The sequence below is a fragment of the Penaeus vannamei genome, chromosome 35 (assembly GCF_042767895.1).
Source record: "Penaeus vannamei isolate JL-2024 chromosome 35, ASM4276789v1, whole genome shotgun sequence".
In the NCBI taxonomy this organism is placed as follows: Eukaryota; Metazoa; Arthropoda; class Malacostraca; order Decapoda; family Penaeidae; genus Penaeus; species Penaeus vannamei.
The window spans coordinates 10508217-10520716 of record NC_091583.1 but is presented as its reverse complement, the minus strand read 5'-3'; the positions used below and the strand labels follow the sequence as shown (position 1 = coordinate 10520716).

Here is a 12500-nt window from a genome sequence, read left to right as displayed (position 1 = left end):
CTCTTTCGCTCCCAGGATATGTAGGTGGTTAAGGGGAAATAACGTTATTTATTTCGTTTTGTGTGTGTGTTATCGGTCATTTATTTTTTGTTATTTTCTTATTCTTTAATTTATTTTTTGTATTTTCGTAGCGAATCTGTTTTTTTATTTTTTCTCAACTGGAGTGTGTGATAATTGTGATGTAAAAAAAATATTGTTTTTTCCCCAGTTATGTTGTGTTGCTTTGGTGAAGTACCTTGGATTTAAAGCTTTTCTGTGTGGATACTCTGCGGAAATGCTGTAAACGAAGTGTGTGGTTATAAATATTAGTGTACAAGCGTGTGGATATTTTGTAGAAATGTGGCGGAGGAATGTAAACAGTGGATAAAGCGTGTGGATATTCCCAAGTAAAAGCTTGTGGATATTTTTGTGAAAAGGCTGTTAAAGATATTTGTAGGCGTCAGTGTGACTATTCTCCAGTCTTTATGTCGTTCACTGGAGGAATCCCTCTACTGGTGAGAGGGGAGGGGCCAGCTCTTGACGACATCCGTGGCTAAAACAGAAATTCAGAAGTTACGACTAATTGACTGAATTTGTTTCGAGTTTCCAAATTAGGATTTTGAAATTTTTATGCTAATTGGTTGGTAAGGTTACTTCTGTTATTGTCATTAATTCTGGTTAATCTTTTTTTGAAATGGCACACCAAGCTTGAGCTAAAATGTGTAATTACTACAGAATAGAATATAGAATACACTAAAATATAGTACCTCCCCCAATATGAGAATTAATGTAGTTAAAGGTTTGAAGATACCTTTACATCAGTAATTTGGCCTGTCATTTTGCAACCTCCATAACTATCAGTGCTTTGGCAAAGGCCAACAAATTCCCACCAGATTGGGTAAGATAAGAGCTTTTTGACCTTATATATTCATGAAAATAAAGCAGCTTTCCAGTTGTAAGCTTGCCCTGAATTGTGTGTGTGAGGTATATTGGCCTTTGTCGGTTCTGTGATCACTCAATAAGTGTGCCACTGAGTGTACTCTTGAAATTGCAGGCCTTTGGGTTAGGTTCCAGCAAAATTCAAGCAAATTTGGATTAAGCACGGCCCATTATTTAATAAGAGAAGACTATTTCCAACAGCTGGTGTGGTTGGTTTCTAAGTATCTAGGACAATTGTTTATTAATTACATATTAGGTAGAGCTTTGTTCTTGTATTAGTAGGTTAAATTCAGCAAAGATGGTGGAAATTGGGTAAAGTTTTGGTTTAATTTCACACAGTCATATAAAACTAGGTGAATGTAACCTGTAATGACATGTTTGGCATTTCCTTTGCAAGTTGATAATAAGAAAGTTGTGCAACATGTAAATAATACTTTTGTTTACATTTACATGATAACTGCACTAAGATGAAAATTCTAATAACATAAATAAAGAGAGGAAACAAATTGCACTCCCTGATACTTGAAATAATCTATCCAGTCAAAAAATAATGTGAGAAATGAAGACAATTGCCATGTGGAGGCAAGTCCAAGGCATATGAATAGGGGTCAGAGCTCCTGATAGAGAAATTTGGTGATAAGAAGGGGTGTGGGGGCAAGGTACCTGGGTTATGAAAGATTTTGGTACTTATGGCATTGTTTATGGATTCACTGAGGTACCCGCAAGGTTGTTGGCAGGAGTAATAGGGACTTTAGTCTCAGAGAGTTGCATACTTTGTAAACAATTATACACCCAATACTTTCACTTATTTCTTGAACTGATCAATTGATATGGAAAACAACAGATCCACGAATATATTAGTAAATATTTCAAACAAAATACAATTATTGCAAGGTTGGATGGCTGTGAAACAAGAGAGATTTAATGGAATTAGCTTAGAAAGTACTAAAAAATCACTGGCCCCATGAATTTAGCATGAAGACAACTGTAGAAACATAATTTGTAATCTCACATGTACCTGTAATTTTCATTGAATCCTAGAATAATTTATTATGATCAAGTCCATAAAAAAACAAAGTTCCACCACCCATATGAATCTGGAGTCAAACTTACTTTTTGAATTGTCACTCTTTTAGCCGTGCTTTGGTATGCAATCTGGTGAACTAGGTGAGCTAATCCTAGGAAAATATTTGTTTCAAAACATTTGTAATTGTTAGGATAACATATGTAAGAAATCTTAAGGCAACCTTGGACTACAGGTGGTCAGTGTATGTGAGATGTATACAAAGTGACTGCATGCGTCTGAGACGAAGTCCCTACCACTGTAGCCAACATTAGGGTCACTCCTGGGAATCCACAAACCTTGTCATATGAAACAAACTTTCATAAGGTGAAGGCTAAACCTTCCAGGCCCCCATTTTGTCACTGCATTTTACTGATCGGGCCTGCTGCTGAATTTCTGCCCAATTGGTATGACATTTGTCACAACCCATTTTCTTCATTTCTGATGATATGCCTTAAATTCACAGATTATTTCTTTTATCAGATTTTTTATCTTTGTGACAGTGTTTATATTTTTAATAATTTAGTGTAATTATTGTATACCCCTCAAAAAAATGCAAGATATAGCCAAAGAACATACTTGTTCTGGCTTGCCAAGTTGCCCAGTGTGTGTCTAGGTCTGGCTTATTAAGTGATGACTTAAGTCTGGTTTCATAGTATGATCAGATTAGTGGAAATTAAGCTTCATATGTTTTCCTAAATCCCATATAAACACAGTATCTAAACCTTTTTTTATCATGTTTTTCAAACAGATATACATTCTGCATTTGTCTTTCATGTTAATCTCATGACCAGACCATAGACCAGGTTCAGATTTCTATGCATTTATCGTCTATATCTGTTTCTCTTCACCTTGTTTGATTTTTTCACCATAGAGGAGTGTGTCTAGCTCATATGTATGTTATTAATGTATTGACAGTGTCAGAGTGCCCCAGTAAGAAAAAATTGATTATTCCCAGGAGGAGGAAGAAGATACTCTACTAAATGACCTTAATTGTTGATGATCTGTTAAACCGGATGCTGATTCCGCTGATCCAAGTTCAAGCAGTGACTCTGATCTTCAGGTGTTGGGGAAATTGAAAGGTAACTGAAGGTGTAGTAGTGAAACTATTTGCATAGAAGGAAAAATACTTTTCAAAGATGAACAAAGGCACTTAGATTTGACATGGAAGGCTTTTGTGTTAGAAAAGTTTGTTTGGCTTATTAGTGATATTTTGTGTTAATTGCCATGAAAACATGAAATTTCAAGTAAATACCAAAGAGCTGTTATATATATAGCTCACTATAATGTTTTCTAAAATCAGTCATCTAGGTCCTGCTATATGGCCCAGCTTGTTTCAGCTTTCTGATTCGTAGGATAATTATAACTGAATGTTTAATTTGGAGGATGATTGGCCTCTAGGGGTTGTCTCCAGGATGTGGCATCTTGGGACAGGGATCAGTGACTTAAACATCATTTAGTATGTATTCCTCTATTAGTTGACCAAATAATGTTAAAGTTTGTAAAATGCATGAGGATATGAAATTTTGATTTTAAAAGTCGAGATTTAGATAGTTGTGATTCTATGGAAACGATTATTGTTGTGGTGTTATAAAATCTACTGATATTAGTGGTGTTTGCTTCACAAGTATTATCATTTATATTTTTTTAAGTTTCTCTTAATTGAAGATGAAATATTGGTTGATGATTACTTTCTTAGTCCCTAATATGACTTCAGCTGTGACTACTCCATGTGAAATTTGAAATATACAAGGCAATGGAAATTACTTTAGGGTATGATTTGAAATGTAACCTTAAATGAAAATTTTAACAAGTTGAATTTCTATCAGTGAATTAGGAAATTTTTAGACGTTGCATATACATTGGTATGGAATTGAAATCGATAAGTTTTATGGATGAATAAGTATGGGAAGAAGTGTTTTAGAAATCATAAAAAGAATCAAAATTTTCTTAATCCATTAATTTCAAGATAGCACATGGCTTGTTGCTGATGGGTTTGATAACAAATACTTGTGATTAGCATAGTGTAAATTTTTGAGCTTTGTCAGAGATTTGTTTTATTCACTAGACCTCTGGCCAGAGCTGAGTTTACAGTGTCATAAAGGAGGATTCGAGGCCACAGCATATGAGTAGAAGCAGCAATAGAATTATAACTAGAAGATTCTGTCATGCTTTATTATCTTAGCTACATGTTATTACTAAAGTTACAATGTTATTGACTTGAGGAAAAGAGCAAAATTTATATAAAAGAAATGGTTTGGCATGGTACTTTCTCAGTTTAGGAAATAAAGGGGTAAGTTGCAAGTATTTTTACTTTTTATAATAACTTTTACATAGTGATTGAAAAAGAAACATTGGTATTGTAAACATCTATTTGAATTCATATGCCTTATTCCTCTTCTTCCTTTCATATTGTGCAGAAGAGAAACATGGTATATTTTATGTGGTTTACTCTTTTCTGTCCCTGGTTTTAGTATTCTTAGGAAATTTTAGTGTTAGTGTGGCTAATACTACTATTAATCACTTCTGTTTGTCACCATTTTTTATTTGTCTTCAGGAGCCCTGTTTCAATCTACTTATGCCAGAAAGTACGTTCCATATTTTCTATGATTTCAGTAATTGTGTGTACACCTAAATAGCTCCACAAGTGCTAAGTTGCCAAGGAGTCAATTACCAATCCTATCTACCTCACCTGCTTACCCTTTCCCTTGATTGTCAGAAAGATTTTTAAAAATATATATATTGCTTTTAGTATTATTGATACCATAATAATCATAATGTCAGTATTATCATTATCAATATCAGTAGCATTCGATAAAAAAAATTGTAAAAGTCAAGGAAAATTGGCGAAGTCAAGTGGACTCACTAATTGGCTCTTTGGTAGCCAAGTGCTTGTGGAGCCTTTGGACAAAACTACTGTGGATGGTACAGTACCCCACATTAATTGGTTAATATATTTTACAAGAGGAATCTTAGTTCTGGTTGGTTTTGGTATTTTGGAAGTAGAATATTGATACATACTGTATTTCTACTTATAAGTTAATGATTGGAATGCTTATTTTTGGACATGGTGATATGATCCTGTAACCAAGAATTTGGATTGTAAAGTACTTTACTCACAGTGAATTTAGCATGTTACTGAAATACCAAAGTGGATCAGTGTCCAGGAATCCAATCGAAGGTGCCAGTCTATACATTTTTTTATTTATGCATTTATTAGCCTCTTATATATAAAGTCTGTAGTTCCTTCTTGGTTTATGTGGAATTAATTGTCCCCAACAGTCAGTGATGGAGTACTGTGAGGCCTCCCCCGACCCACCCAATGGGGTCGGGGGATACTACTCACCCACCACCACCGAGGATGTCCCAGATGGTCAGTGAGGCTACTAATCCCATTTATCTTTTCCCTATTATGCCTCCTTTCTAGTTTGTTGCTGCTTGTAGTGGTATAATTCTTGTCTTTGGTTGTGTTGTAGATTTTTTTGTGTATTTTTTTCCTCCTTTTTTCATATACACATATATATGTAATTATTTAAATTGTGAACGAAAATGGGTAAGGTTTTTATCTGGTGATAATGTTGTGTATGTATTTAATGAAAAGATCAATATGTTTTGGAATGAAGTAAGGTAGTATCCTTTTCGTTTTCTGTTTTTTGGCTTGGAAGAGTAAATGTTTAAGGTTTTTATTTAAGTTTGGTCAGTGCCATGAAGATGCTTTAGTTCGATTTAGTGTACCATCATTTGCTGTTGAGGCATCTGATTCTGTAATGCTGTGATTAGATACATAAGTTGCTTTGGTTAATTTTGTGAACTTTTTTCAATTTCTGTAGTGTGGCAGTTTTAGATTTGTTTAAGAAATTGTACTTGCTTTTTTAGTATTTACTTTACTTAATCTACTTTAAGATAAGTATGAAAAAAATTATATACCTATTAAGCCAGAAATATGTATGCATGATTCGACATACATAATGTATGTTTTTTATGTACTACTTTTCTGGAGACTATATATCTATACATATCATGAACAAAAGTGATATACAGTGAGTGTTTTGGGACATTCAAACTTTGTGTCTGATGATTTTTAAGGAATATTATGATAAAGTGGTTGTATATATCCATACACATGGACACATACAGTATAGTGCTAAATTTTGTCCTCAAATTGATTTGTAGAAAGGTATGAATGAGAATTGATATTTTTACAATACAAGAGATATATTTGACCTGTTTTAAATATATCTTCCATCAGAAATACATGTATTTCTGATGAAGATATGTTCAAAACCAGTCAAATACATTTCTTGTATTGTGAAGATATTCAATCTCATCCATACCTTTTCTACACTTATCAGCATGAATGCAATTCAAATCAACTTTTTTCATATGGAAAGAGAAAACACATTCCTAATTTGCAACTTGGTTTTTCTTGGATTGTGATATTTTGGCTGGATGATTTTACATCTTTATTTGCTAAATATTTATATCTAAAAATAATGTTCATCTTTCAACTGCTAAAGATATTACCCCTGTTTAGTAAGAAATGAATTGAACAGGTATTTGTCTTTATTTACAGGATATAAAGAGAACACAAATTGTGAAGCCTCGATAGAGGATGCCTCTCCTTTGCCAACCATAGACTACAGCAACTTGTACATACCAACGGAAGTTGAGAGGCATTTTGATAGTATGTCTCAGGGAACAGAGATGCCAAATAATGTTCTGACAGAAGATGAGGATGACCAAACAGATCCAGATCAAGATGGGGAGACAAGCCAGGAGCGTTGGGAAGTTCCTGTTGATCCAGACAAGGAGAGTGATGAGGATACAATGCTAGATGGTGACTGGATCCATGAAAATCAGGGAGTGAGAGCTAAGAATGCACATGATGATTGGCTTGGCTCTCAGGGACAACTAGCTCAGCAAGAAACACATCAGTGGGATAGTGAGAATGAACAAGAGGATGGGGAAGGGACTGACCATTGGACATGTGGAAGTGATGAGAATGAACCTTCTGTGAACTCATCATCAGAAAGTGGGACAGAGTGGAGTGAAGGTGAAGACCAGAAGGAAGACAGACAACATAAAGAGAGAGAACGTAAACTCAGATCTGTAAAACCAAATCTAAAGAGCAAATCTGTTTCTGGACCTCAGCCAGTCCTGTGTTTTGATGAGTATGGCAATTTAACTACTTCCTATCAAAGAGCAGAAGAACCACACTCCTCTCAAGAACTATCATCAGAGGTAGGAAATGTAGTAAATGAACTTGCATCTCATGAAGCCGTTGAAAATGCAAAAATGCATCATAAGGTGGATACTAAATACAGTAAGCGCAAGAAGGGAGCAAACTTCACTGGAAGTGATGAACCAAATGATGCATTGTCAAGCAATGGAGAAGCAAAGGCTTTGAGGAGTAAACCAAAGGTACGCCATGAAAGTGGAGAGGGTAGCCTTGTTTCAGATCTGGAGTTGAAACAAGCATTCAAGGAAGATTTCATGACAGCTGCAATGAGCAGATATGGAAGAGCAAGGAAAAGGAAGACTGAAGATGGGTTTTTCTTTGGTACCTTGAATTTTAATGAACTGAGGAAGATCACTTCAAATAGCCCAAAGAAAAATAAAGGTTCAAACTCCAAAAATTCAAGCCCTGACCAGAAAAGCAAAGTTTCTTCCAAAGAGGAAGCAAGAGTTAGACTAAGGTTAGATGAAGCAGTTGATAGTGAGATTCAGAGTTGGCAAGTGAGGTCAGAAGAAGGGGACCAAGAAGAGGTTGATGATGCAAGCAAAGTACAAAAATTATCTGAAGCCAAAGATGGAAATGAGTTAGTACAAAGTAGAGTTGATGGTATACAGGAGAGAGAAAATGATATTATTAAAGGATGTAGTGATAGCTATAATTTTAGGGAGTCTCGAGGAAATTCAGTACAGGGCAGCAGTAGGGTTCTTGAAAATGAAATAAAATCTAGCATTCCTGATCATCACTTCTCTGATAACTCCCTTCCCATGCAATACAAAGAAGTGCGAAGTGCAGGAGTTAATCTAGACACATCAGATTCCAAAGAAAGAAATAGTGAAGAATCTGTAGATTCCACCCGCGTTGAGAGACGCAAGCGCTTGAGCCTTCGTAAGCGATCAGAAAATTCAGTCATGCAGTTAAGGACATCAGAAAGGATTGAACGTTTATCAAGGAGGCAGTCAGATGTTACCAAGGAGGAGTGTGTGCTCCAGGCCAGTGATACGGATAATACTTTTAGGAAGAGACTGCGGCGAAGTCATACATTTGATATACCGCTGGCAAATGAATCCACCACATCGTGTACAGATTCTCAAGACTCTCAGGATGAATTATGGGGGACTGCTAAAGTTTTGAAATCCCCTTCAGAAGTCACACACTCTGTGGAAGATAAAGTTGCTGGAGAGGTAGGATATAGTTTTTTAATTACTATTACTGTATTGTTGTTATTATTTATAAATTGAACTTTAATGAATAACACATTGAAAGGGATCACATGAAGGTTATAATGTTCATTTTCAGCTTGCATCAACAACAAAATCAGGAAGGACTGTGCGTAAACCCCAAATCATGGATGTCTCAGATGAAGAGAAACGTCAGAAACAATCGAGAGAACAACTTCGCCAGTCTGAAGCATTGCTCAACTCTAGCCTTGAATATGTAAGTTTCAAATTTTATTATTATTATTATTATTATTATATTAAGCTATATAATGAGCCACACTGAAAAAAATCGAGATTTATACCACCAAAGGTGTCAGTGCATTTGGCTGGCATTATTATGTATTTTAGATATATAGCTCTTGTATGTATACATATATATCAGCATTTAAGTGTGTGTATTTGTGTATGCATGTTGACAGTATGAGTGAGGTATAGGTTAACAGTATGTATATAAAAGACTAGTATACATTAAATACAGCCATGCTATTAAAACTATGTATATAATAATGATATATTTACACACTTAATACATCACTTGCCTGTGGGATAGCAATATAAGATGCCTCCTTTAATCTCCACCACTCTTCTGGTCTTCTATCCTCTTTTCCCAATTCCAGGCCTTGAATAGCCATATGTCAACATACTGTTTACACAACATTGTTGTATTAGTTATGCCTCAATCTGTTGCCTTCTTTGTTCTTTGTCTGTGAGATGTATGACCTAGACACTGCCATTTCTTCTCTTATATGCACTTGGGTATATTTTCTACCTTGAGCTGTTCCCTATTCCATTTTTTCTTTCTAACCCAAAGTTTAATTTCTGTCAGTCCTTCCATTCTTCTCTAAGCACTTATTTTTTTTTTTCCATGTAATTTGTTATAGTCCATGCCCCTGACTGATATGGGGAGGATGCATTGACCTTCCTCTGTTTACAAAACGGCAGAGAACTATATTATTGTTCGCATAATTTATCACCATCTGTTTTTTTTTTTAACTACAACTATATTACATGTGACTGAGCATTAGCCTATATATAATATGCACAACCTACCTGACTTGTTTCTGGATGCGGGTGATGTGTCTTTCTTGTCACGGCTGACTTTGGTGTGGCTCCTTTTACTTTTACTCTGATACCTGTATTATATTTATGCTGTTTTTTATAAGGTACCCTTATGTCCACACATCACATATGTTGGGGAATTGCGTGAAGGAGCACGGGATGTGTAATGCTCTGATTGGCAATTGTTTTGTATGAAAGGAGCAATATTTAGCACATAAGTCGTCTGCCTGCTGTCCCAGAAATATGTCACTAACCAAAACATTGAGCTCTGTAGTTGCTGCTGTCCCAGAGATATGTCACTGACCAAAACATTGAACTCTGTTGCTGCTGCCGTGAGTCTATGAGTAAACTCCACTCTAGTGTACATGATCAGTCTCTGTCATCTATTCCCATTGTCATATGGCACTCTGTCAGTGTGGCTCTTGAGGTATAATACACAAAGGAGAAGTACTGAAGACATGGAACTAGCTTTGTATATAACTGCATAGTCCCTTATTTTCTGGGGGGGGGGGAAATGTAATTTATTCTTTGATGTAATCACATTCGGTCTTTTACCCAGAGTGTAACACCTAATTTACTTAAATGGACTCATATGTGCATAATCAGGCTACTACAGGTTCAATCTAGCAACTGAAATGAAGATCATGTATCACTGAATAAACCAAAATATTGCATTAATGATTTGGAAACAAGTGATATAAAAAAGAAATTGTATCACTTTGTTGGTCTAGGGCAGTGTTAACCATACTGTCAGTGTCTCAAAATGGCCCCGGGGGCAAGTCCAGTCAGCCACAAATATTCCCTGGAGCAGAGACTCAGTGCCCCCTAAATTCTCCCCAAGGCATGGAACTTGATTAAATGCATTTGTTAATAGTAATGTCAAGCCAAGTGACCTCTTTGTAGTGACATTGGTTACCTCTTACCTCACTGGCCTTCTCCAGTGTATATAGTTAGGGCATCAAGGAATGGTTTAGGAATTGTGATGCTTAGTATAAGTCATACCTCCAAACTTAAAGTTCTATTTGTTTTGTGACTGTTGTCATAAAAGTGCTATTTGCCACAATCTTGGCTTGCATAATTTATGAAGTCGTATGTACCATAATTGTACCATTGTACAGGCTGAGAAGTTAGGATATTTGATACCTAGTCTGTAATTCTTATTTGAGGATTCTCTTTCTCTAATTTGCTTTTTTAGCAATAGAGGCTGATATTGTCATAATGAAATGGGCTTTTGCTCTGGTAATAGACAATTGTAAAACTTGAGCTTTTTACCTCTTCATTAAGCCAAGATTCCACAAACCTTATCTGAATCTGGGACTCAGTTTGTTTTGTTGATTATCACCATTCTGACCAGGCCTAATTGCATAAACTGGATATAAAACAATGAGATGAAGAACAAGAAATACACAGATATGCTAAAGGCCTTTTTGGTATATAGCTTCTTCAAGCTATCATGCACTGGAGAAACTGTATACCAAAAAAGCCTTTGGCATAGTTGTGTGTTTTCTTGTTCTTCCCTTGATTGTTCAGGATGATCTTACAAAGTCTAGGAAACTAAGTGAGCTAGACCTACAGCCTTTTTGCCTAGATCCTGCCAAATTCTTTTTGCATGTAGTGATAATTTATAATTTGGAAAATACATGGGATCCCCTTTTTTATCATTGATATAGACCAGAAAAATATGACAGATAGCAATATTTGATATTGTATAGGAATACATTATAAAATGTATGCTAGCACATTATGAAATAAAAAAGAAAGGAGTGGACTTTCGAGAATGTAATTGGTCAAATGTTTGGTAATGATAGTAGCGAAAGCAAAGGAGTGAGTTGTGATTTTGGTGAGTATGGATATGGTTAACTCAATGCATCAAAGGCCTAATCTCTGGGGCATATGGGAAGAGCCAGGTGTAGTATGCATGAAAGGTTATGGACACTGGAATTTGTGACTGATAGATAGTGTTTGACTGCAAATTGGTCTTCAAGAAGTCTTCAAGAATGATTTGAAATACTTGCATACTACTTTTTGGTTTATTCAGATGTTAATTTATCCATATCCTCCATATTTCCTGCTGTTTTCTCTTCAATAAATTAAGTTTATTCAATGACAGCAAACAGAGTGCCAAGTGAACCTGCAAATGATATAGTGTGTGTAATGTTTCAGTAATTATATAGTAATTAATAGTAAAAGTTCAGTAGAAGAATAACAGGGTGGGGGTTAGAAGAGAAAAGATATGTTTTGGATTACTCAGATAATAGGATTAGATAGAATTGGGAGTTTTAGGAAGGCTGTTGTATGGTGCCAGGCATATTTTGACATGTCACTTGTATCTGATTTGAAAATGAAGCTGCAATGACTGTTTTTTCATTCTAGCACTGTGGAAATATAGAGCATGAAGTGTGAAGCCAAAAGTGTCTGCATTGTGGTATGGTTCTGCCAACTGTTTGCAGCAGAAGTAGAAGTATGATAGCTGCTAAACATAAGTCACCTGGAGCCATTGGAGATTAATTGTCTAAGGAGTATGAGCAGATTAACTAGAAAGGGTTTGAATGAGGGATGAAGTCTGCAGGGAAACAGGAGTGTTAAGAGAGTTGTCTAAAAGAACAGAGCAGTAAGCGTTGAGATGGTTTGGGCATATGGAGACGATCTAGATCTGATGCATCTGGTGTGTCCAAGAAGCAAAATAGATTGGTTGATGGGAGGGTGCCTGTTGTATGTAGAACATAGCAACAAGAGGGAGGAAACAGACATTCATGCAGCAAGATTGTGGATGCATGATTAATCATGTGCTGCTAGAGATGGCATGTGTGTACATACCATGCCCTCTTTGTCTAAATTGGTAATTGTTTTTACACACAGATGGCCTCACAAGTACTACGTCACCAATAAGCCAATTATGAGAACAAACTGTCTTACTTGTTTACTCTTTTCCTTGATTTTCTATTGTATTTTCTTGTACTTAATACTGCTGTTAGTAATGTCAGTAACATTGTAGTAATTTTGATGG

General features: G+C 35.7%; 1 protein-coding gene across 1 annotated transcript in view; it reads left to right on the top strand.

Annotated features, from left to right (window-relative positions):
- The window catches only part of NSD (Nuclear receptor binding SET domain protein), a gene marked incomplete in the record, with an annotated part of 47907 nt that overhangs the window by 423 nt on the left and 34984 nt on the right, over nucleotides 1-12500 (top strand). The window contains 4 exon segments of the mRNA XM_070114119.1: nucleotides 2900-3063; nucleotides 5264-5354; nucleotides 6555-8398; nucleotides 8514-8651. Of these exon segments, the coding sequence (XP_069970220.1) occupies nucleotides 5270-5354; nucleotides 6555-8398; nucleotides 8514-8651 (2067 nt within the window).